At 34.2% G+C, this 23315-nt stretch overlaps 1 protein-coding gene across 3 annotated transcripts in view; it reads right to left on the bottom strand.

Annotated features, from left to right (window-relative positions):
- The window catches only part of LOC130902544 (uncharacterized), a 126633-nt gene that overhangs the window by 40327 nt on the left and 62991 nt on the right, over positions 1–23315 (bottom strand). For 2 of the 3 annotated variants that reach the window (XM_057814763.1, XM_057814764.1), the window contains 2 exons: positions 11690–11963; positions 960–1138 (listed from right to left, as the gene is read on the bottom strand). In XM_057814763.1, the coding sequence (XP_057670746.1) occupies positions 960–1138; positions 11690–11963 (453 nt within the window). Of the gene's footprint in view, positions 1–959; positions 1139–11689; positions 11964–13434; positions 13567–23315 lie in introns of those variants that run through there. The other variant, XM_057814762.1, reaches the window with a different exon arrangement.

Here is a 23315-nt window from a genome sequence, read left to right as displayed (position 1 = left end):
TAACTTGACACCGTTCCCGCCACATCCACGTAGGTACATGAATCATGGATTTAATGGAAAGGTGATGGAGTTTTCAGAGAGAGGAAGGCGATATAGACATATTGCTAATCGGAGCCAACAAATATCTGGTTTCGGAATGTCTTTGTTTATTTATTAGTTGCAAAAAAATTACAACGAATTTTTACAGCAAATATTAAAGAATTAGAATTTTCAACTGGTTTAGAAGCTTTCTCAAAGACCGATCCATCCAGGTCGCTATCGATGGACACACAGAAAGGTTTGAGATTTCCCAAGAATGCATCTCAAAAATTTACTCAACAAAATTGCAAACCCCATCTATAAGCAATCTAACTGAATTTAATGCAGTAAAAACCAGGGCTGCTGTTGTTTCAAAGAAGATTGGCATTGCAGCTCAGGATTTAGTCCTGTCTGGACATCTCACCATCACCCCAACTTATTGGGTATTGAGGTTGGAAGCTACACGTCCTGGCATAGTCACTGGGTCGATTTGGCCAAGGAAGCTTCAGAAAATCTTTAAATCCAAAAAACTATATACCCCGCGACAGCTAGTAATCCTCTACAAGGCCCAGATTCGTCTATTTTTGGAGTATTTCTCGCACTTTTGGAGCTCGTCTCCCAAGTATTCATTGAGGATGCTGGACTCAATGCAGAAGAGATCACTTCGACTTATAGGCTATTTAGAGTTGAACACAGACTTGGACTGCTTAAAGTTAAGAAAACTAGACTCATGGACACGGCACGTCTTTCCTGAACTCTACAAGCTACAGTTCAAGATCTATTTTTAATGTTTTGAGACTGCAAGTGAATTTTTTTTATTGACTTCAAGGAACTAATACTGCGTTAAAAGGCTACTGTATATGAATGTTGCTTCCGACTATTTTTTGTGTACAAAGTTGAAGGTCGAGTTAGAGGGTATACAGTTTAGATGAGAAACTTACCATGAGTTCCCGTCTGAGTTTATCCAATTCCAAAGCGGAAGGGGGCGGGGAGTTTTTGTTAGATCGCCCTCTCCTCAATTCCTCCAACTGTCTCGTTAACTCTTCCACTTTGGCCACAGCCAGAGATAGCTCCTTTTCTTTTTCATTGAAAAGGGCTCGTATGGAGTCAAGGTCACTTGCTGTAAAGGAAAAAATATATATAAATAATTGAAGGCAAGGCAATCGAGCTAAAAAAGTAAGTTTTACATTATAAAAGTTTTGTTTAAGTACACTTCTTAATATAATTTTCGACCTTAAAGATTCAAACATCCTAATTTTGTAAATATAATAATAATAAAAAGCTACGAAGGGCCTTTTTTGTGAAAGTACAACTTGTAGTTGACTGTTTATTTTCTTGTACCGTTTTATAAGATTTACCAAAAAAAAAAAATGTTGAAAAATATATTTAGATCCTTTCAGGATCTTTTCATTTTCTTGTACTATAATATAGTTTTGCGAAATCAAGTTTATTTTAATTTAGGGACTAAAAAACTGAGAGAAATAAACTACGAAGGGCTGTCACCAAAGAAAGTAAATTAAATTTTCTATGTTAGTCTCAAAGATCCAAACAGCTGCTCTTAAGTTAACTAGTTTATTTTCTTTATTCCTACTTTTCCAAATATATCTTTGCATTTTCCGGATAGGAAAAACTTTGTTTCACAGAAAAATATGGAGGGTGTCTAATATAAGTTTGGTCAGTTTCTAATGTGGATTTTCTTCAACGTTTCTGGAGTCGTCACCTTGTTTGGTCGATCATTGCGAGGCTGGTCTTCGCAGATTGTACGACCTCATTTAAACGAAGGAGGAGTCTCATCCACAGAAAAATCTAGTTCAACTTTCATGTTGATAATAACAATGACCAATTTTTACTTTACAAATTCACTGGAAACGTTCACTATTAATGGCTGCCAGACAAATACTAAACAACATGGAGTCTTCAAACTTGAATAATTTGATGTATAGATCTCAAAGTACTTCTGGAACCTTCCCCGTAGTGTGCATCTCCATAAGACGAATATTTAGATTCATATGACTTACGATGAACTACGAATACCACATTGAAGTGAAACTATTCCCTTAATATGATAATTTATGTACTTGATTGAAAAGAGTGTCGATTTATCAAAGACATTTTGACGAAGATTGAATTGCGTTTACAATTTTATATGCAATATCAGCAACGAAGCTCGTCTTTCATAACAGAAAATCGATATTGATATATATTCTGAGAGGTTTTCAAATTATAAATTTAATAAAGAATAAACCCTTTTGGGGATTTTCTAGTTACCTTAGATGGTTTATTGATATTTCAAGATAAAAAGTTGGTAATAAATAAATATCGTATGATAGGAATGAAATTTCAATTTGAGTATCTTAAAGAACAAAAAAAAGGAAACAAAATTAACGTTGGATATGAAAACGCAACAAAATAATAATTATGAACACTTACTGGAATAGAAAGAACCCAATAATTATTGAAATAGCATTGTTATTAGTGAAGTTTTTGTATTTTTTGCATTTCTTCAATGAGATGAAACCTACAGTGATTTTTTTGCTAGTAACACTTCGTTCTGGTTTTATTATTCATTATACCCACGTATAGATATGAAATTTTTCTTGATAAATGGTAAAAATGCTGTGGAAATTGTTGAATACATCTCACAAAATTAACCCCATGGGAAAAACTCAAGTCTAAGCTTATTAATTTTTCGATTCGATGAAAATATTGTGCCTGATAAGTAATCAAGTATTAGTGAGTCGAGGAACGAAAAATATTCGATTTGTTGATAGATAGAAGACGGGTCCTTCCATCTTGACAATGCACCTGCTGTATAACCATCTCCGTCAACGGTTTTGGGCTACAAACGACACCTTGTTTACCTTACCTGGCCCCGTGTCACTTTTTGTTATTCCCAGCAATGGGAGCATCGATGACCTAATATATATTTTTAGGTCCTCCCTCGTACTGTTTTGAATGATGATTGATTGCTTCGTTTGCAAAATATTGTAAAAATAATAGAAAATTCTATCAAAAGTTTTTTTTCCTAATAATCTCTATATCATTACGAATAATTTCCAATATTTAAGTAAAAAATTTTCTATTTCTAGCAGAATCTTAAATAGAAAATAATCCTAGTCATGCGAGACTAAATTGTTTGTGAATTTCGTATAACCCACGTATATAAAAGATAAAAAAGTTTACATAACAGAGGAAAGGTTCTTATTTCTATTAGAATATTAAACAGAAAGAAGAATTCTTTTCAGACGAGTTGGATTCTTGTAAATAGTGTATAAACTATGTATACAAAGCACGAGAAATTTCTAGCATTTCAAATAGGAAAAAAATCTCATTCGATGATAATGTAAATAACGTATAACCCTCGTAGTTGAAGGAAAAAATTTGACGCCATTTTATACTATTTTAGTTGAACGACAAACCAGATTGTTTTGCTTGAAAGTCTGAAAGCTCATGGAAGACGATTTTGAACATAGTTTTTCAACATCTCGGATAACTATATCGGCAAAATTATCGCTACTGAACAACAACAAAAAATCCTCACTGGATGACAGAAGAGCACACTCGACACCTCCGAACTATATTTTTAGATACACAACGAAATTTTACTCAAATTAAATATACTTAGAAAAAAGATTGGTCATGGGTGATTTCATAAACCAAACAATTTGTAAACATAGCAAAATACTCCCTACGTAATAGAATCCCTAAGTAGGATCATTGGAAAATTCTGTGGTTGATGGATTTGCTTCTTTCACACACCAACACCTTCAAAAGGTTAATGTTTGGATACGGATTATTGGAAACCATATTGTAGGTTCCTTATGTCATTGAAGGCGATTCAATTCAAAATGATGGCATTCCAACTGTGGAAAATGTATATTCTGCTTCAGGAAACCATCAAGATCCAGTGTATGTGACATGGTTTCATAAAGATGGAGCACCTCCACGTTATCAACGCAATATCCGACACGACGCAATCACCTGATCTTATCTTATCAGATTTTTTTCTATGTGGATCATTGCTTACAACATTAAACTTCCGATCAAGTCGCTTCGGTGATGAGGCATCATCTTGACCAGCCGTGTTTCGCTGGTTTTCCGAATTCAATCTTGGTCGCACTTCGCTTCAGTCCTTGTTTGGCATTCAATGGTTTTTCTGCTCTTGAAGAAGATGTTGACGCGTTCAAACCAATCGCAGAAGAACGAATCAATCTTCATCACGACAATGCCAGCTTTCACACCAATTCAAACAAAAATGATGGGTCATACGCCGTACAGTCCTTGTTTGATACTCGATGGTTTTTTTGGTCCTGAAGAAGATGTTAACGCGTTCAAACCAATCGCAGAAGAACGAATCAATCTTCACCACGACAATGCCAGCTTTCACATCAATTCAAACAAAAAAGATGGGTCATACGCCGTACAGTCCTTGTTTGATACTCGATGGTTTTTTTGATCCTGAAGAAGATGTTAACGCGTTCAAACCAATCGCAGAAGAACGAATCAATCTTCACCACGACAATGCCAGCTTTCACATCAATTCAAACAAAAAAGATGGGTCATACGCCGTACAGTCCTTGTTTGATACTCGATGGTTTTTTTGGTCCTGAAGAAGATGTTAACGCGTTCAAACCAATCGCAGAAGAACGAATCAATCTTCACCACGACAATGCCAGCTTTCACATCAATTCAAACAAAAAAGATGGGTCATACGCCGTACAGTCCTTGTTTGATACTCGATGGTTTTTTTGATCCTGAAGAAGATGTTAACGCGTTCAAACCAATCGCAGAAGAACGAATCAATCTTCACCAAGACAATGCCATCTTTCACACCAATTCGAACAAAAAAGATGGGTCATACGCCGTACAGTCCTTGTTTGATACTCGATGGTTTTTTTTGATCCTGAAGAAGATGTTAACGCGTTCAAACCAATCGCAGAAGAACGAATCAATCTTCACCACGACAATGCCAGCTTTCACATCAATTCAAACAAAAAAGATGGGTCATACGCCGTACAGTCCTTGTTTGATACTCGATGGTTTTTTTTTGATCCTGAAGAAGATGTTAACGCGTTCAAACCAATCGCAGAAGAACGAATCAATCTTCACCAAGACAATGCCAGCTTTCACATCAATTCAAACAAAAACGATGGGTCATCCACCTGTTTGACATTCAATGGTTTTTTTGCTCCTGAAGAAGATGTTAACGCGTTCAAACCAATCGCAGAAGAACGAATCAATCTTCACCAAGACAATGCCAGCTTTCACATCAATTCAAACAAAAACGATGGGTCATCCGCCTGTTTGACATTCAATGGTTTTTTTGCTCCTGAAGAAGATGTTAACGCGTTCAAACCAATCGCAGAAGAACGAATCAATCTTCACCAAGACAATGCCAGCTTTCACATCAATTCAAACAAAAAAGATGGGTCATACGCCGTACAGTCCTTGTTTGATACTCGATGGTTTTTTTGATCCTGAAGAAGATGTTAACGCGTTCAAACCAATCGCAGAAGAACGAATCAATCTTCACCACGACAATGCCAGCTTTCACATCAATTCAAACAAAAAAGATGGGTCATACGCCGTACAGTCCTTGTTTGATACTCGATGGTTTTTTTTTGATCCTGAAGAAGATGTTGACGCGTTCAAATCAATCGCAGAAAAACGAATCAATCTTCACCAAGACAATGCCAGCTTTCACACCAATTCAAACAAAAAAGATGGGTCATACGCCGTACAGTCCTTGTTTGATACTCGATGGTTTTTTTTGATCCTGAAGAAGATGTTAACGCGTTCAAACCAATCGCAGAAGAACGAATCAATCTTCACCACGACAATGCCAGCTTTCACACCAATTCGAACAAAAATGATGGGTCATCCGCCGTACAGTCCTTATTTGATACTCAATGGTTTTTCTGCTCTTGAAGAAGATGTTGACGCGTTCAAACCAATCGCAGAAGAACGAATCAATCTTCACCACGACAATGCCAGCTTTCACATCAATTCAAACAAAAAAGATGGGTCATACGCCGTACAGTCCTTGTTTGATACTCGATGGTTTTTTTTTGATCCTGAAGAAGATGTTAACGCGTTCAAACCAATCGCAGAAGAACGAATCAATCTTCACCAAGACAATGCCAGCTTTCATATCAATTCAAACAAAAACGATGGGTCATCCGCCTGTTTGACATTCAATGGTTTTTTTGCTCCTGAAGAAGATGTTAACGCGTTCAAACCAATCGCAGAAGAACGAATCAATCTTCACCAAGACAATGCCAGCTTTCACATCAATTCAAACAAAAACGATGGGTCATCCGCCTGTTTGACATTCAATGGTTTTTTTGCTCCTGAAGAAGATGTTAATGCGTTTAAATCGCGTCTTTTGGAGGTTAGCTTCGACAAGTTTTTATTTGGATATCTTAAAACCAAAATAGCAACCCTCGTATTAGAAAATCGGTTTTCCACCGCTAACCTAGAAAGAGTGTTTTGTTCAAAAAATATGAGTATGAATCACATAAACAGAAACATATATTTTATGCGATGATATCTCTGAAACAGTCATAATATTTTTCAATATAAACCTAATGAATTTATTATTTTTTTTCAGACGTGTGGCGGTTATACTTTTCTTTGTATGACTATTTGAAATTGGAAATGTATATCATGAATTACGGCTATAATAAACGTTGGAAAAAGTATTTTTTGAATACGAGGGTCGTACGAAAAAATATAACAGGCGGACTAGAAAGTTTATAAATTAGCCGACGACATCCGCAGCTGTAACCGCTTACCTAAATAAACAAAAAAGTCTATTAAATTCTCGGAACAAGGCGTTTTTCTTTTCCTTTTACTCTTTTTTCTCTTTTTTGCCCTTTTCGTTGCATTTTGCAGAGGAAAATTTTTTTTTATCAGGGCAAATTTGGAACATCCCACACGAATAAAGCCCTAAACCCATTCAAAAACAATCCAACGACCCTCAATCTAGGCTAGCAATGAAAAAATTTTTTGTTTAATAAAATTTTATTTTATTATTCAATATAGTTTAAACATTTTTCATCTTTAGTCTCAAAATAGGCTTCAGTTTCGTCGATACCATTTTAATTAGAGCAGAATTTCATTTTAGCGAACATCATATTGAGGTTTTGGACCAGAAAAAAATCGCTAGGGGTTAGAGCCGGAGAATACTATAGATGCAGAGGAAATTCGATGCCTGATTCGTGCATTTTGCCTTCGTTATCATTGAATTAAGATTGCCTTGGTGAAGCATTACTTTCTTCTTCATTTTTCCACGATTTAGTACTTCAAACACTCCAATAACGCTACGATAGACGCTTTGGACTCCGGGGTGAAAAAACTTCATCCATTGTCACATATTGATACAAAAAATTCGGGTTTATTACGATTGAATAGCTCTAAGTACTGAGAATCATCAATTTGAACAGAGCATATGGATTTAATATTTGTAGTACCAGCGTATTAACTTTCCATTCCAGATTTTTTTATAATTGATTATAGTTTGGGATAAATTTTCAAAAAAATTAATTAACAAAGTTTCAACTAGTTGTTTCGATTGGGACGAGAATCATTAGAAGATAAGACACGATTTGGAGGTCCTGCAACTCCAGAAAACATTAATGAAAGAGGATTTTTGTTAGCATCAGCTGAAGTGACCTTTAGTACCTTGATGGACTCGCGGCGCGTTCCCGTTTCGTGTTGGCATGTAACGGCAAATTATCATGGTGAAAAGTACATGAATTCTCTGCCCATAAATGGTGAAACACACGACAGTAATCGAAGAAAACGATGAGTATCATTTTGACGTGATTTCAGCTAATTTTTGTAGCATTATTCTTTAGATTTTCGGGCAGTTTCTAATGAAGCGTTTGATGAATATAAAATCCTCGGCTACGTTGTTAAGAATCTCTTTTGCGACTTCTACTCGACGTTGTTTTTGCAAAATATTCTTATCTTTTGGTACTAGTCTAGCATACCCAAAACAAACATGAGCAAAACACGTTAAGTTGATGTTGAAAGTCTCTGCTATCTTTCAGATGCTGATACGACGATTTTCGAGTACCATTGGACCAAGAACAGAAAAGTCACGCACTTTTGCAATATTTTCAACGGTTTAGTAGTCGTAACTTCATTGGAAACAATGTTTCAAGCTCAACTTTTGTTCCGTAGTCATCGGAAGATAAAAACGGTTGACAAACACGCACAAATTGATCAGACTATGAACACACTTAGTCTAATGACTTTGATTCTGTTGAAGATGTTCTTCATTTGTCTAAAATCTCTTCGTTTCGAAACAGAAAGTAATCGAAGAGGGCCAGTTCAGGTGAACGAGGTAATAAATCAGCTAAATTTTCTACTATACATAATGGTGATGAAACCAAAGTTTTTTCTTCAACAAATGTAGTAGTTTCGTCTTAAAATCGGCATCAAAAAATCAGTATAATATTGGGTAATTAACGTTTACTCTTTTCCCAAATAATGAATGAAGATTACACATTGGGAATTCTAAAGATCATGATATTATTAAACGAAAAACTTTTATTGCGTCTTCGGCTACGACCATAGTCAGATAAATATGAAATTTTTACAGATAATATTAGAAATATGGTGGAAACTCCCTCGTATACAAAATACAGGCCCCGTTCATTGACATTTGTTGCAATAAAAATGTGCGTCACAAATCTGTCTTTCGAGTATATTTTTAATTAGACAATTTTGAGCATAAAAAAAATTGCCAGGTGATTTGCTCGGTTGCAAATATCTGTAAAATGGATCGAAAGTTGCTAAGCCCGATTTGCAAAGTTTCAGCCTTGTGAAAGTACCTTAATCGAAATGGAGGCCGGTTCTTAGACTACCACCACAGAGATCTCAATAAATGATTCATTTTGATATAGGAATACGAACCCTTACGGGGTCTAGTTGCTGAGATATAGGGTGTTCAAAATTTTAAATCAAATTGCCATAAATCAAAAACGCCTTTAAATTTTTTTTTCAAATTTGATGACCAATATACTCCCTAATAAAGTAATATTTTGACATAAACAAATTTTGAAAAAAATTGTCCCAGTTGCGTAAAAAATTGGGGGATAAAAGTGGCAACTAATCCGACAGCGCGCCACTGGTTAAATTTTTCCAACGTTTGTTTATGTCAAATTATTACTTTATTAAGGAGTATATAAGTCACCAAATTTGAAAAAAAAATTCAAAGGCGTTTTTGATTTATGGCAGATTTTGATTAAAAATTTTGAACACCCTATATCTCAGCAACTAGGCCCCATAAGGGTTCGTATTCCCATATCAAAATGAATCATTTATTGAGATCTCTCTGTGGTAGAGCGTTGTCGGTCGAATATAGCAACACCCTGTATATTTTATCACAACTATGACGTTTTATGGTTTCCTACTAGTTGTTCTTTGAAATTCAATCTAGTATTGATCAAACTTTATTCGCTGTGGTTGTAAACTAAATACATTATTTCTGGGTCTTAAAACGTTTTTCGATTTGTTCACTCATTTATCTTTTCATCGGGTCAAAAGGTTAACTAAAAAAAAGGCAACTCCAACTAAGATTTATTGAGAGTTCATTCGGAGTTTGTCCCAATTTGATGTTAATCTTCGATATTTTTTATTTTTTTCCCCCGTAAACAAAGACTGGCCTAAATTAACTGAATATTTCCATCTGTTTTCTAGAAAAATGTGTTTCCTTCAATCTTTTAAAACATATTTCTGCATGATTATAGTGTGGAACCGTTATATTCGTATTTCGTACCCACACACACACACTGTTTTGTTTCATGCTCAACCAACCGCGAGCATTTCCTTCCGAATATATTTATTTTATCTTCTCGGTTTCGTTTTTGAATACAATATTACGAGGGCTGAATAACATAATCAAAATCCACCCCGTATCGAAGTGTGATTTGTCCTGTTAACTAACAACATCGATAATCTCGATTTGCATTCGATGTTTCATTCTATAGATTCTTTTTAAAACATTTCAAGCATACTCAGTGGTTAGCTTTGTGAAGAACCTGGTGACCAATGCATTATGTTAAAACGAACCACTCGAGGTGTATCGTAGAACATTCAACGAATCATCGATAACCTCTAAATCTATTCACAACAGAGCACTAATAAATCTTCACCAAAGAGACAGAACAGAATTAAAATTCATTTGTAAAACAAACGACAAACTATAAAGAAAATGGTAATTAGAAAACGAGGAGAAATCCACCTAAAAAAAAAGGTTTTAAAGCGCTAAAAGCCATAATACACAGGATTGAAAGGCTTGATGATGATGATGATGATGTATTTGATAGTAACAGAATCCAATAGACATCGCAGATGCATCGGAGCTTTCTTCCTTCTACGTGCTCTCAATTCAGCATCTTTTCGTCATTTTCTGATGAGTAGGTCACTTTTATAGATTAGAGATCTGTGGTTCTGAGTCACGTCTAACACAATTGATCCATGGTAGTTCATTTGCGACCTTGATTTCTTCTTATAAAGCTTCCAACGAGTCACAATGCAATGAATTGTTGACTACGATTATACTCATCAATCTGGAACTTACGTGTATGATCCACCGTCTTAAATTGAGGCTACTACCTTATCAAAGATACAGATGAATATCGTTTTCACTTACTATTTGTTCTAACGAGTTTTTTTGGTCTTGTACCGTTTGGTGATAGGCGCTGCTGACTTTTCGTTTCGGGAATGTACTAAGAAACCATTTTCTGTCTTATCTGCGTTTAACATTATTCGATGTTGTTGATTTTATTCTGAACTGTTTGTCGCGGTTGATATTTGGTTCTTCTGTCATTATTCTAAGCATTGACCGACGATTTAGGCGCTTCTTCAATTGTATGACAAATACCAATATCATGAAAGTATAAAATCTTCATCTGAAAGAGATCTAATTATCGCACGTAGCCAGAATCTGTTACCACTTCCTTCAGGCCTCCAGCTTTGTGAACAAAAAATAGTTGGACGTGACCAAATCAAGGCTATATAGCGGGTATGCATCTCTTTGAAGGCTTGGAAAGCGTAGAAATTTTAACTGAAGCATTGTCATGAAGCAAGCGCATACCTCGATCGATTTTGCCATGCCTTGCTGCAAGTTTGCTGAGACTTGTCACTGGCGCGCGCATAAAGATTTTGGCGAACTCTTGCAGCATATTTGTGTGATGTTATTGTATGTTTCTTTTCAAATATCCCTCGTAAGAAATAGATATCTCGTATTAAGGATTATTTCAAATAAAAGAAGGCTTCTACAGTTAACAAAAGAATGGCTTCCGGTATAAAATAACGGCAACAAACAAGGAAACAAAGACAAAAATATGATACATTGTAACACGAGTGCGAATTCTTTGTAGATTGTTTTTGAAAAAAAAAATACTTTAGAAATATGATACGAAATAGTTTATTTAATAACAAAACTTCAGGTTTTGTTAATTGAATTTATATGACTTTTTTATTTATTGAAATGTACATAATTTATTATGAAGAATTTATATTTTTTCATTCTCGTGACTTCCCTTGAACGCTCTAACTGTTTATCTGATTCTAACATGAAATTATTTCTTTTTTCCACGTAATATTATAACTAAACTTATGGTTAGTTTATAAATATAAAACTCTACGAAATACTTACTGAGAGAAATATTATTTTGTTTCTGTTGGTCGACTTGCCCTCGAAGGGCTCTAAGTTTACGCAGTTTGAGTTCTTGCGCATCGACGCGATCCCTCAACCGACGTAATCGCTCGCTTTCCGCATGGACGCGCTGCTGTCGCGCCTCTTGTTCTTTCAGGTATCTAAGCCTTTGTTCTTTGGCAGCCAGCAATTGATGCTGCGATTCTATCTGCGCTTGCTGCTGACACGCCATTTCGCGCAGCTCACTTAACGTCAACTGCACTCCCTCTGGTAGCTGTAACGAAAAAAAAAGATAAAATTATCCACAAGATTCGCACGTATACCTTTACAATAATTTACAGTAAATTTTTGCCGAAGATATTCTAGCTGTTGTGAGTAATAGCAGAGATCAACATCAACAGTATCTTAAAAACCCTGGTAGCACTCTCGCAGATGTGTTCTTCCTCCTCATATCTCCGGAAACCTGTCTAGGTGACCAAGGAGGAAGTTTGATGTTAATATTTGTCAATTTTAGCAAAAGGACGAAAGCTGACCAAGCCTTTAGCTCTAAGTCATAAATTTTCTAAATTGAGTATCGTAAGTTGTTTGGAGGTCATCAAAAATCCTGGCTTAATCTTTTACATTTTGATCTGCCAAATTATTGGCAAACGAGGATTGGAATAAGAACCAAATAAAAGGATGCAGAGATGCTACTACGTTTTTTCTGATCTCTATTATGTTAAATCCTTTACTTTGATCAAAGATATTAGCGAAAAATTAGAAACATTTGAAATGTGGCTTCATAGGATGCGAAATGAATTGCTGCAAGACATCCTGAAAGGCAAAATATTTGGAAAAAGAGGTCGGGGGAGAAGGGTTAAAAATCTTAGAACCTCACAACACTTTCGGATTGCTGCATACAGAATAAAGATCGCCAACATCTGTCACGGATAGATACCACAAGAAGAAGACCCATTTTTGGGAAGAGAATTTTGTCTCATTTGACCAAATCATCATTTTGTGATAAGCTTGATACTTGTTCTAAAATTTCAGATGTACTATAGTTTTTGGATGTAGCCATGAAGTTAGGCATAAAGGTCGTGGCTGATTTATGAATCTCCGCTAGTGTCTAAGAGAGATATATGTTTGAGTGTATAGCTGACATCGATGGTTATGAAAGATGTATCATTTCCATCCCAATTCAAACCTCCGATATCCGAAATAAAGCACTTCGACAACTTTACAAACTTCATCGTTACGGCTCGAAACAAGTTTCGACGAGATGTAAGTATAGAAGCAGCGACACCTTTTTCCAACGAGGTATCAATTAATAAACTAAATAGTGAGAAGATAGTTTGAAAAAAATTGAAAAACACGCTTTTGAATCCTGACTTTAATGTTTTGCATTGTGAGCTGATTGAGGGATTGGAACAAGAACCAAATATACTTTTAGGCACTGAAGAATTGAGAGCTCAAGACTTCCCAAATATTCTCCGCATATATAAAAAATATTATTTGGATTGTACGAGCTGTTCGAAAAGTTTGAGGTTAGATTCGATAAATCATTCGATTCATTAGTGAAATACGTGGAAACAGACGAAGAAATATTTTTGTTATAAGAACTGATGCTACTACAACAACCAATGATTGTCTTAGAACGAAACTTAGTACCTAAACCTGACGTATATAATACGTCCTGGAACAAAATAATGATTCCTGAATTATTAGTTTGAGCTCGGGATTATTAAAATACTTTGTCAACATACCTTATGCAATGTAATGTGACACAATGGAACTTTCATCAAATACAAAGTAAACAACGATAGTGGTTAGTGTATAGAACAAGTGTTTGTTAAGAATCTCGTTAAATTTACACTTGGAAAGCAACCCATACTATAAAGTCGCCTGCCGTCGTGCTACATACGTCTAATTATATCCCGCTGGAAGATTCTACAACGACTTTGCCAATTTTTTTGTCGTAAATGTACGCGGAATGACGAAATATAAAGTATTTTTGTGAAATTTGCCAGACCTTCATTTATATAGACACGAAAAGTGAAATTACATTCTTTAATTTCCAAAATTACTATTCTGATACCAACAAATCTACTATCAAATACTGATGGCGATAAAAGATATATCTACTGAGAACCGTGTGATGGATAAGTGCCTTTTCATTGTTAGAAATGGTCACTAGGTGCAAAATCGTGGATATAGGATGGAGTAATTCCAGATTTCCCAATCAAAATAATTCCTGCTTTGCTTGAACAATACAGGACCTGGTATTATCATGACATCTTCACTCAATATGTCCGGATGATTGCGCTGGATGATCTACCTACGTTTCAGGTTACATCATTACGACAATCTTTAAATTTTCGACACTATTCACGCACGTTGGATTTTTGCAGTACTACGGCCTTCAACCTGTAGAAAAAGAAACACTATTAGCAATTCTCACATTCAATAATGGCGGATATGTTTACTCGACTGTAGCACAACGCCGACTGACGCCTGAGTGTGTAGTAGTCGCGTTTTTTTATTGTTAACTATCCAGAGCGTTTTCCATTGTCCATTATAAAGATTGTGGAAGTGAATTGCAAAGGAAAATCTGCACGGAAATATGGTTTCAACGGTCGGAAAAGGGATTGCAACTGTTTTGGGGACAATCATGGGATTGAGTTCGTCGATTATCTTTTGGCGCATCTACATTTATTACTTTGGAGCTTAAAGAAATCATTCCAATTAACAACTGAATGAAAACCATTCTAAAATTAGAATTAAAAATAAATTATTATTCGAAATGGAGTTTTAGTATTGATCCTCGCAACTTTGCAATTTGGATATCCCTTTAAATATCCCTATATTTACCTTCACGCACAACACCATAACTCACGAAGTTTTTCTCATAGACATGACTCATTCCCCGATGGATTTTTGCAGCACTATTGCCAAAAGACTGTCGAAAACGAATCACATTTCGCAATTCACACTTGGCGGGAGCATCAATAATGGCGAACATGTTTCCGTGGCTGTAGCACAACGCCGACTGACGTCTGAATGCTAATAATGACGGAGTGTGTAGTGCGAGAGCTTTGCAGAATTTAAAGAAATCATTCCAATTAACAACTGAATGAAAACCATTCTAAAAGCATTAAAAATAAATTATTATTCGAAATAGTATTGGTCCTCGAAACTTCGCAATTTGAATATCCCTTTAAATATCCCCTATATTTACCTTCTGGTTATAAATTACATGACCCAAATGAAGCTTCCTGAATCCTTTTTTTATTAAAAGGAATCGAGTGTTAAGTGCCGTGTTTAAATTAAAAATTTCAGCTTAAATATGCATCCTAACTCATTTAACATGTTTCGAAATAAACATGTCGAGAGTCACTTCAACGAGAATATTTTTTAGGGCAAAAATCATGGAAAATGTGTAAAGGGGAGAAGTATAATGACGTTGTAAATCATTTTCGTTAACAGGAGTTTGAAAAAGTCGTATTCGTAAAACAGCGGTATGTAGTGAAAAAAATCCGCTCAACAACCAAGTAAAATATTTAAAAGCTACAAAATAAGATACTGCGGCATAATTGTAAAGTATAATGAGGTATAAAACAAAGCAGAAAGGTGCAATTGAATCAGAATTATCCTGAGAAAATGATGATCAACACAACAGAAACAAAATTTATTACAAAATTAGCATCAACCGTATACTGGTTATTTGTTAAATTAATTTCATGATGGAGATCTGCCTGAGGTAATTTTGTATTTAGGTCCAAAAATTTCAAATATTGTTCGTGGTAGATTTGATGATGATCTTTCTGAGTCAAAACATGTGTTTCATAGTCAATTTGCAATTGCAGTTGCTATATTTTGGTTCAGGTTTAGCATCAAATAAGTATCTATGGGTCAAAAGGTCAAGAAGAACTTCATCTCTGCGATTTTTCTTCCATTCATTGGGACTCCGCACTATCAATATCTACAGCTTCCTGAGTGGCCAGATTTGCCTCTTCTTTTTCTTTTATTCCAGTTGCTGCTGGATCTTGATTGCTAAGGAATTTGTGGTGTAAATTTTTTGGTGTGTTTGGATTGAGCTAAGGGAATTTGTGAGTGTAAGGTGATTAGTTTCATTGGATGTGTGTAGCTCGATTTATTTTATATAATTCAACAGTAAAAGTGGATGGGGTTGGAGGAGGTCTTAGCATTTATTTGGAGGTTGATGTAATGATTGAGATTTCGATAGGTCTGTGTAAATGTGTACAAAGTTTTTGTACTCATTGAGTATGTCCTTCGATTAGCAAATTGAAATCAATCCAGGTTGTTGCCGGAAATTAAATTTCAGTAATTGAGGGTTACAACTACTCTTGATGTCACTTGGAGCGCAACTGAGTCATTCCATTGAACAACAGTTGATATTTAGATGGGATATTGGATATCAAGTACTTTGTAGCGATGTTTACATAAGACAAATATCTCAATTTTAATGGAATAATCTGGAATGTCTTTCATTCAAAATATTTTCTTCGTGTTCAAGAAACCGTCAATGTTATATTTTCATCTTCAAAATGGCCACGAAACGCAAAGTAATACCAGAAAATACAGAAGTACAAAAATTTTTAAAACGGAATCAAGTAGAAGTTTCATTCAGACTGTTCACCGAACATTAAGACCATAATATGGTGAAGCACCATCTACTTGGAACCAAATACTTTGATCAAAGTTTACGAAGATGTACCAAATATCAATCAAATTATCTCGCCACTTCTGATGGGAACCATTTAAGATCTTTTAACCAACATACTCTTATTTTATTTTTCATTAACGTAATATCTGGGATTACTTGACTTTTGTATACAATAGGATTAGTATTTAAGATAGCATAAACACGCATATAGTGTTTTATATAGTCTTGACATCCAACTATAACACAAGTCAGATTATTGAAACCACTTTATTTATTTATATTATACGTTAATAAATAGTTGTTTCAAAGTTATTCAACTCTCAGTTGTTAAATTCCCACAAAAACTTCCCTTGACGATTCCTATTCTTCTTCTTCTTCTTCAACGTATTGTAGGCCTTAGGCCTGTAGTTTCCAACTTGGTATCCTTGAGATGTTGATGTCCATCTTTTTGGAGGTCTTCCTAAAGGTCGTCGTGTCCCTGGTTTACCGTCTCGTGCGATCTTTACTAATCTTTTTCTGGTCATCCTGTCCACGTGTTCGTTCCAAGCTCTTCTACGTTTACGTCCTCATCTGACTATGTCTTCCATCTCACATTCGTGTCTTATGGCTGTGTTTCTCTTTCTGTATTTTAGTGTGAATGTTTCTGAGTATTTTCATTTCTGTTGTTCGAATGATATATGTCAATATGGGTCTTGTATATTTTAACTTTTGCCCTTTTGTTCATACTGGTATTATTCCAGATAATGTCCCGGAGTGCGCCTGATATTCGACTGGCTTTGTTTGCTTGTCCTTTAACTTCATTACCTGTTCTATGGTTTTATTTTCTAGGGCGAGTTTGCACCTCATTGGTTGGGTGCTTAGATGTTTTGTTTTGAATCCTCGAGTCTAAAAATACTACATTATTAAGATAATTTGGATTTTAATCACAATGTACGTAGATTCCACGGACTTTCTGTCGGGATCATCTTCTGGGAGTTCGATTTTTCTTTAAAGTCTATTACAAACGATTTTGTAGCATCCATCCGTTTCATTACTTTTTGCACCAAACTACTTACTGTGCTTCAAGCTGTTGGAAGACTTTTGAAATATGTTTCTTGGAATAAAGCACGCGTTTTTTCATGACCTCGCTGTAATCTACCATCATTAGATTATCTAACCATTTTTTTTGTGGTTAAAGAAGCCATAGTGATAAAATTGTGAGACTGACAGTGAAAAAATGGTTATTTTCCTTACAATTGATAAAATGAGAAGTTTCCACAAAGTACATTTCTTTGACTGAATACTTTTAACTATATAATTTTTTCTCATAGATTTAAAGTCAAGTTTTTTATTAATTCTCTCAGCTTTTTCTCATGTTTTGCATCAATTTTATACATCACTCTGAACAGTCATAAATTTTTAAGTTATTTCCACGATTCAAACAAATCCATTATAAATTCTTTCAGGTGCAGAACATTTCAAAGTTAAAAATATTATAAGATAATTATTTCAATTTCATATTAAAGGCCTTGTTGATATTTCAAAGAAACCTTCATTTTTTGTATCAGCTCCTGTTAACATCAATTTAAAAATTTCATTTAGTACATCCGTTATATTAGCTTCAATTGTATGTAAGTTTTTTTGTTAGCTCCTGGACTAAGAACAAGGATTCGAACCTCCGATCTCCGTGTTGGAAATTAAACACTTCGACAACCTTACCAACGACACCGTAATGGCTCGATATAAGTTTCGACGAGATGTAGGTATATAAGCAGCGAAGTTAGAAACCAGACCATTCTCTGAAGAAGTAAAAAAGGTTATTTCTTGAATTATAATCAGAGATCGAGACAAACGGTGTATTGTGAATTAATCTTTAGCTTCCTAAAATTCACTCGGTTTCCAAATATTCGCTTTTCATCTTGATATTCGAAGATATTTCACTTGTAAGTCTTGGCTCTGTAAATTTTTCTAAATAAATAACAAAAAAAGTTTTATAACTTTTTGGATTATATATCAATTTTAACAGGAAAAATATATAAATGTACGTGAACCATCTGCAAAGGAAGTTTTTATCTCGTTGCCGAAAGCTTTAAGACTCAACTAATGGTATGCAAATAAGCAGGAAAACGATTTCCAAAGGCCGTCTGAAACTCAAATTATGCGATTTCGATACCTCCCAGAGATATATTTTCCTTGATAGTTTAATAGCTACAAGACAGGTTTTATTGTTTTAATGGCTGCCCAATACGATTCATAGTTTTATTCTGGGCGGCTGTTCAGCACATAAGCCTTCAAATAGGCCCGTCGTGCCCAAAAAAAATGTCATCATTGATGATAACTATGATAAGAAATTATCTAAATTTGAAGTGACACTGTATGTAGACAGATGGTTGAAAATGTTCACTTTTGGTTTAATTCAACGTGAAATTCATATCTCTTCAGCTTTGATAATAACTTCTTCATTGATAAATGTATTGACTTATATAGTATTACCGATAACTTGAAGTTAAAACGAAATTTTTTCAAAAATGTGGAAAACTGGTCAAACTTTGATGTACAGTAGTGTAGAAAAATGTGGAACTAATCTCATTAAATGCAGAATTTAAAGTTCTTTAAGAGATAATACCGTAAAACCGCAAAAACACCTCTTTTGGGGATACATCCCCCCACCACAACTCCGGCGATGTGGAAAACTTAAGATATTTATATTGGGGTAGAAATAAACATGTTGAAACAATAAAACCTTTTATAGCAATTATTTCCGATTTGAAGTTTAATTCTACTGGACTATCAGTTCTAGTTACGTATATAAAATCAATTTTAATTTCTGAAATTTATAGTATACACCTCGTATATTAGTGAGGAGAATGTGCATGAAAATTTCTAATTTTTATGTTTTGATATTTATCTCGCAGACTTTCACTATAAAATATTATCTTTATTGTTAGTCCAGTCAAATTAGACCAAAAATTAATATACAGAAAGTTACAAGCTGAAAATCAGTGAAACTGTTCAAAATATAATTATAAATAAAAAAAATACTGTTGAGCACCATTTTTTGCAGCCTCAAAAAGAGATGCAGTGCTAAATGTTGAATAACCAACAATGGAGGATTTATGTGAGATGACATGCGATAAATTACTATTGAAATGATTTACTTGTACTTAGAATGAAGATGGAGAAGAGGAAGAACGAGGAGAAGAAGGACCAGAAGAATTTGACAGTTATGAATCGGACGAATAAACTTTATTTTAATTGACATCGCTTTTATTTTTTCCATTTTTTTTTTCTAATTTTAGTTATTTTGCAATAGATATAAATTGAGCAGGACCCCAACTGACTCGTGGAATAGGCCTACCGAGGACACTATGTTAAAAACAACGCGATGGGCACACTACCTCATGGGGGGTGCCAATTTTTAGAATTCGAGTTTTTCGAATCGCAATATCTCATAAACGATGGCTGGTAGAAAATAAAGTATCGGTACATTTTATATAGATAATTTTATGATTAACAATTTTCGTCTAAGGTATTTTTATGATAAAACTTACAGTTTTGCTAAAAATCGCGAAAAACTCATTTTTTTTACCTTTGACCTTAATTAAAATTTTTTCCATGCATGGGAACGGTGGGGAATTTAAAAATTTTATTTATAATTATGTTTTCAACGATTCCACTGATTTTCAGCTTATTTTCACTTTATGTATAACCAAATGTCTAAATTGACCGGACTATACGGGTTGTTCCACGTCGAGTTAAAACTATCTTATATGGCAAAATACTTTTAGTAAAATCTATTTCTATGTTTGGGTTTTTGGATACGATCTTTATAACTAAAATATTTTCAAAGATGGCTGAGTTCCGGTTCTACCGGAAGTCGACTGTAACTTTGTTATTTTAAATGGAACACCCTGTATTTTAATACATTTTTGAAATCCACGTAAAATTTTAGTATACTTTTGTCTAAAAACTTTTTTCGAAAAATGCATACTTTTTGAGTTATTAATTTTTTTGTAAAAAATTTGACCGTTGCAGACCCTTATAATTTATTTTCTTACGAGGATACCCTTAAAGATATGAAAATGGTTTCTATTCGGTTGCTTTTAGCAAGTTCAGACGTATTTGAATCTATGTTGAAAAAATTTTTATTTTATACAGGGTGTGTATAAAAAGTGTTCAAAGTTTAACTTGATAAATATCAAATTTTTTAAATAGAACCACCCGGTTTTTTCTAAATCCTACCGTTATCCAGATATTAAATGTTTTCTGTGAATTTTCAGAGATGCAGATGTGGTCTAAATTTTATTTTGACCCTTGATACAAGCACTAAGAAATAAAAAAAATTTTTTCTTTATCTTATCAAAGTCTGTAAAAAAAGTCAAATCAAATTATATTTACTAATCCTATTTCAACTTTTAGTCGTTTCCGAGATATTTGAGGTTTTAAATTATTATTGTATATTTTAACAAGTTTCAATTTTTTATGTATACTTTTAGTACGTTTTGTAATAAATGAAACTTATTTAACTGTCATAAGTCAATTGTTGATATTTTCGAAAATCGTTAAAATTGCTCGTTCTCAATTTAATAACGAAGATTAGAATAGAAAAAACCGGGTGGTTCTATTTGAAAATATAAAGAAATTTGATATTTATCAAGTTAAACTTTGAACACTTTTTTCACACACCCTGTGTAAAATAAAAAAAATTTCAACATAGATTCAAATACGTCTAACCTTGCTAAAAGTAACCGAACAGAAACCATTTTCATATCTTTAAGGGTATCCTCGTAAAAAAATAAATTATAAGGGTCTGCAACGGTCAAATTTTTTACAAAAAAATTAATAACTCAAAAAGTATGCATTTTTCGAAAAAAGTTTTTAGACAAAAGTGTATTAAATTTTTATGTAGATTTCAAAAATGTATTAATATACATGGTGTTCCATTTAAAATAACAAAGTTACCGTCGACTTTCGGTAGAACCGGAAGTCGGCCTTCTTTGAAAATATTTTAGTTAAAAAGATCGTATCCGAAAACCCAAACGTAGAAATTTTCATGATTTTACTATAACTATTTTGCCATATACAGATAGTTTTAACTGGGTCACCCTATATTATGAGTTCAATGTAAATTAATGAACTTAAATATCTCTAAATAAGATGTTTGATATCACTACATTATCATCGGCGGAGCTGGAAAAAAAATTCACATCCAGAAACGTGTGACGAGGGTCGGTAAACTCAGGTCGAAGCATTTGGGACGGTAACAAAGACCAATGCGTCTGCACGAGATTATGTGTAAATTTCTTTTAACTGTTTCGCAATTAACACAAACGATGCGATCGGATCGTGAGTTTGAGACAACTAAATAATTTTTAATTAACGTTTAATAACGTACATCTGTTAATAACCACGCTGTTGTTGTAACTTCTATTCGATTGCTTCAAGTTCTATTTAAAGTTTTCCTATTTATTCCAGTATTAAGAGCTTGCCGAATTGATTTACATTTATTCTAATTTATAATTAAATAAAATTCTCTCCGCTTTTACCCGATTAACATTGGGATATCTAGAATTGAATTAAACTGTTCAGAAGCAGGAGGAAGCTGTAATTAAATGTTCCGAAAGCTTTCGTTAAACAACTCATCCAACTACAATGTTTTTAATCGAGAAAAAAAAATTTCTCGTTTTCTCTATCGTGTCCAGAAAGAGTTTTAGCTATAAAAAACGTAAAATATTCAATTTAACATATACTAATAATAATAATAAAGTAAAAATATCTTTTTGTAGAATTCTCAAACGAATTGTTTTCGTTCTCGTAAATTCAGACTTGAAAGTTTTCAAATGGGAAAAAAACCTAGTATAATATAAGTACAAAATGAAAATAACTATTTTCTTTGGAAATATGTGACGTCCTATCAGGAGAGGAGAATTATAAAAATGTGACATCCTATGAAAAGACCGGTGGAGGGGTTCAAACGTCCTAAAATTCGTATGACGTAATTTATGGATAGCCCCAAAGGAAAATCGCCTTTAATGACGTCAAAATATAATCAAAATAAAAATTTGAAACATGAAGAGTGTGAGAGAGTTTGATGGAGTAATAAGTTAAAGCTTGCGGTTTTTGGTTAATGTGTAATCCCGACTGTAAAACACGGCGAAGGCTCGGTGATGGTTTGGGAATGTTTTGGAGGAAGAGCGATTGGAAATCCTGGTGAATTATGAAGAAAAAGGCTAGTAGTGGTTGAGTCGGTTGGGAACGCACTGTGACGCAAATCTTTATCGCAACCGCGTGAATTGGTGTGCCCAACTATGACGTTTCGACGAGAAGGTAAATATGTCAAAAAGTAGCTTCTGCATTGGAAAGAAAACGGGCTATAGAAGAATCGAAAGGTATATACGTGGTATGAAGGCCGTATTGAGATATCAAAAGGCATATACAGGGTGTATCGACTTATCATGATGTCAAAAGGGCATTAAAAATGCAGATAAACGACATTTACATCCAATACAGACCCCAGAAACTGGGAAGTGACATTTTAGAAGGGAAACAACACACGTGTGGAGCCGAATTGTGAAGAAAAAATGTAGTTTGACTTTTATTAAGAGTAATTTGTTATCAGTTTATCGATTATTTCAACGCCTTTGTCAATTTTTATGGTTGATAGCCATGTATTAATCTTTTTTGTTAAAAAACTTTACTAATTTCATCGCCTAAGCAAAATATAAAGGTCTTTGTAGATTTAATAGCACTTTATTTCGAATTTTTCAAAGGGATTAAAAGTATTACTTCTTTTGCTTTATCTAAATAAATCTGTAAACTTTTTACCAAGAAAACAAAAGGCCCAGAAGAGGAACAATTAAAACGGTCTGTTTTTTAGTCGTCAATTAAAGTAGACGACCGATGTCGGTTCGCAACCGTCATCGTAACTAGCAAAGTTTGCCAATTAAAACTTTACCGAAATAGAATTGACAGAATATTAAA

Source organism: Diorhabda carinulata, chromosome X (assembly GCF_026250575.1).
Source record: "Diorhabda carinulata isolate Delta chromosome X, icDioCari1.1, whole genome shotgun sequence".
Taxonomy (NCBI): Eukaryota; Metazoa; Arthropoda; class Insecta; order Coleoptera; family Chrysomelidae; genus Diorhabda; species Diorhabda carinulata.
The sequence above is the reverse complement of the archived record's forward strand: the minus strand, read 5'-3'. Positions and strand labels throughout refer to the sequence as shown.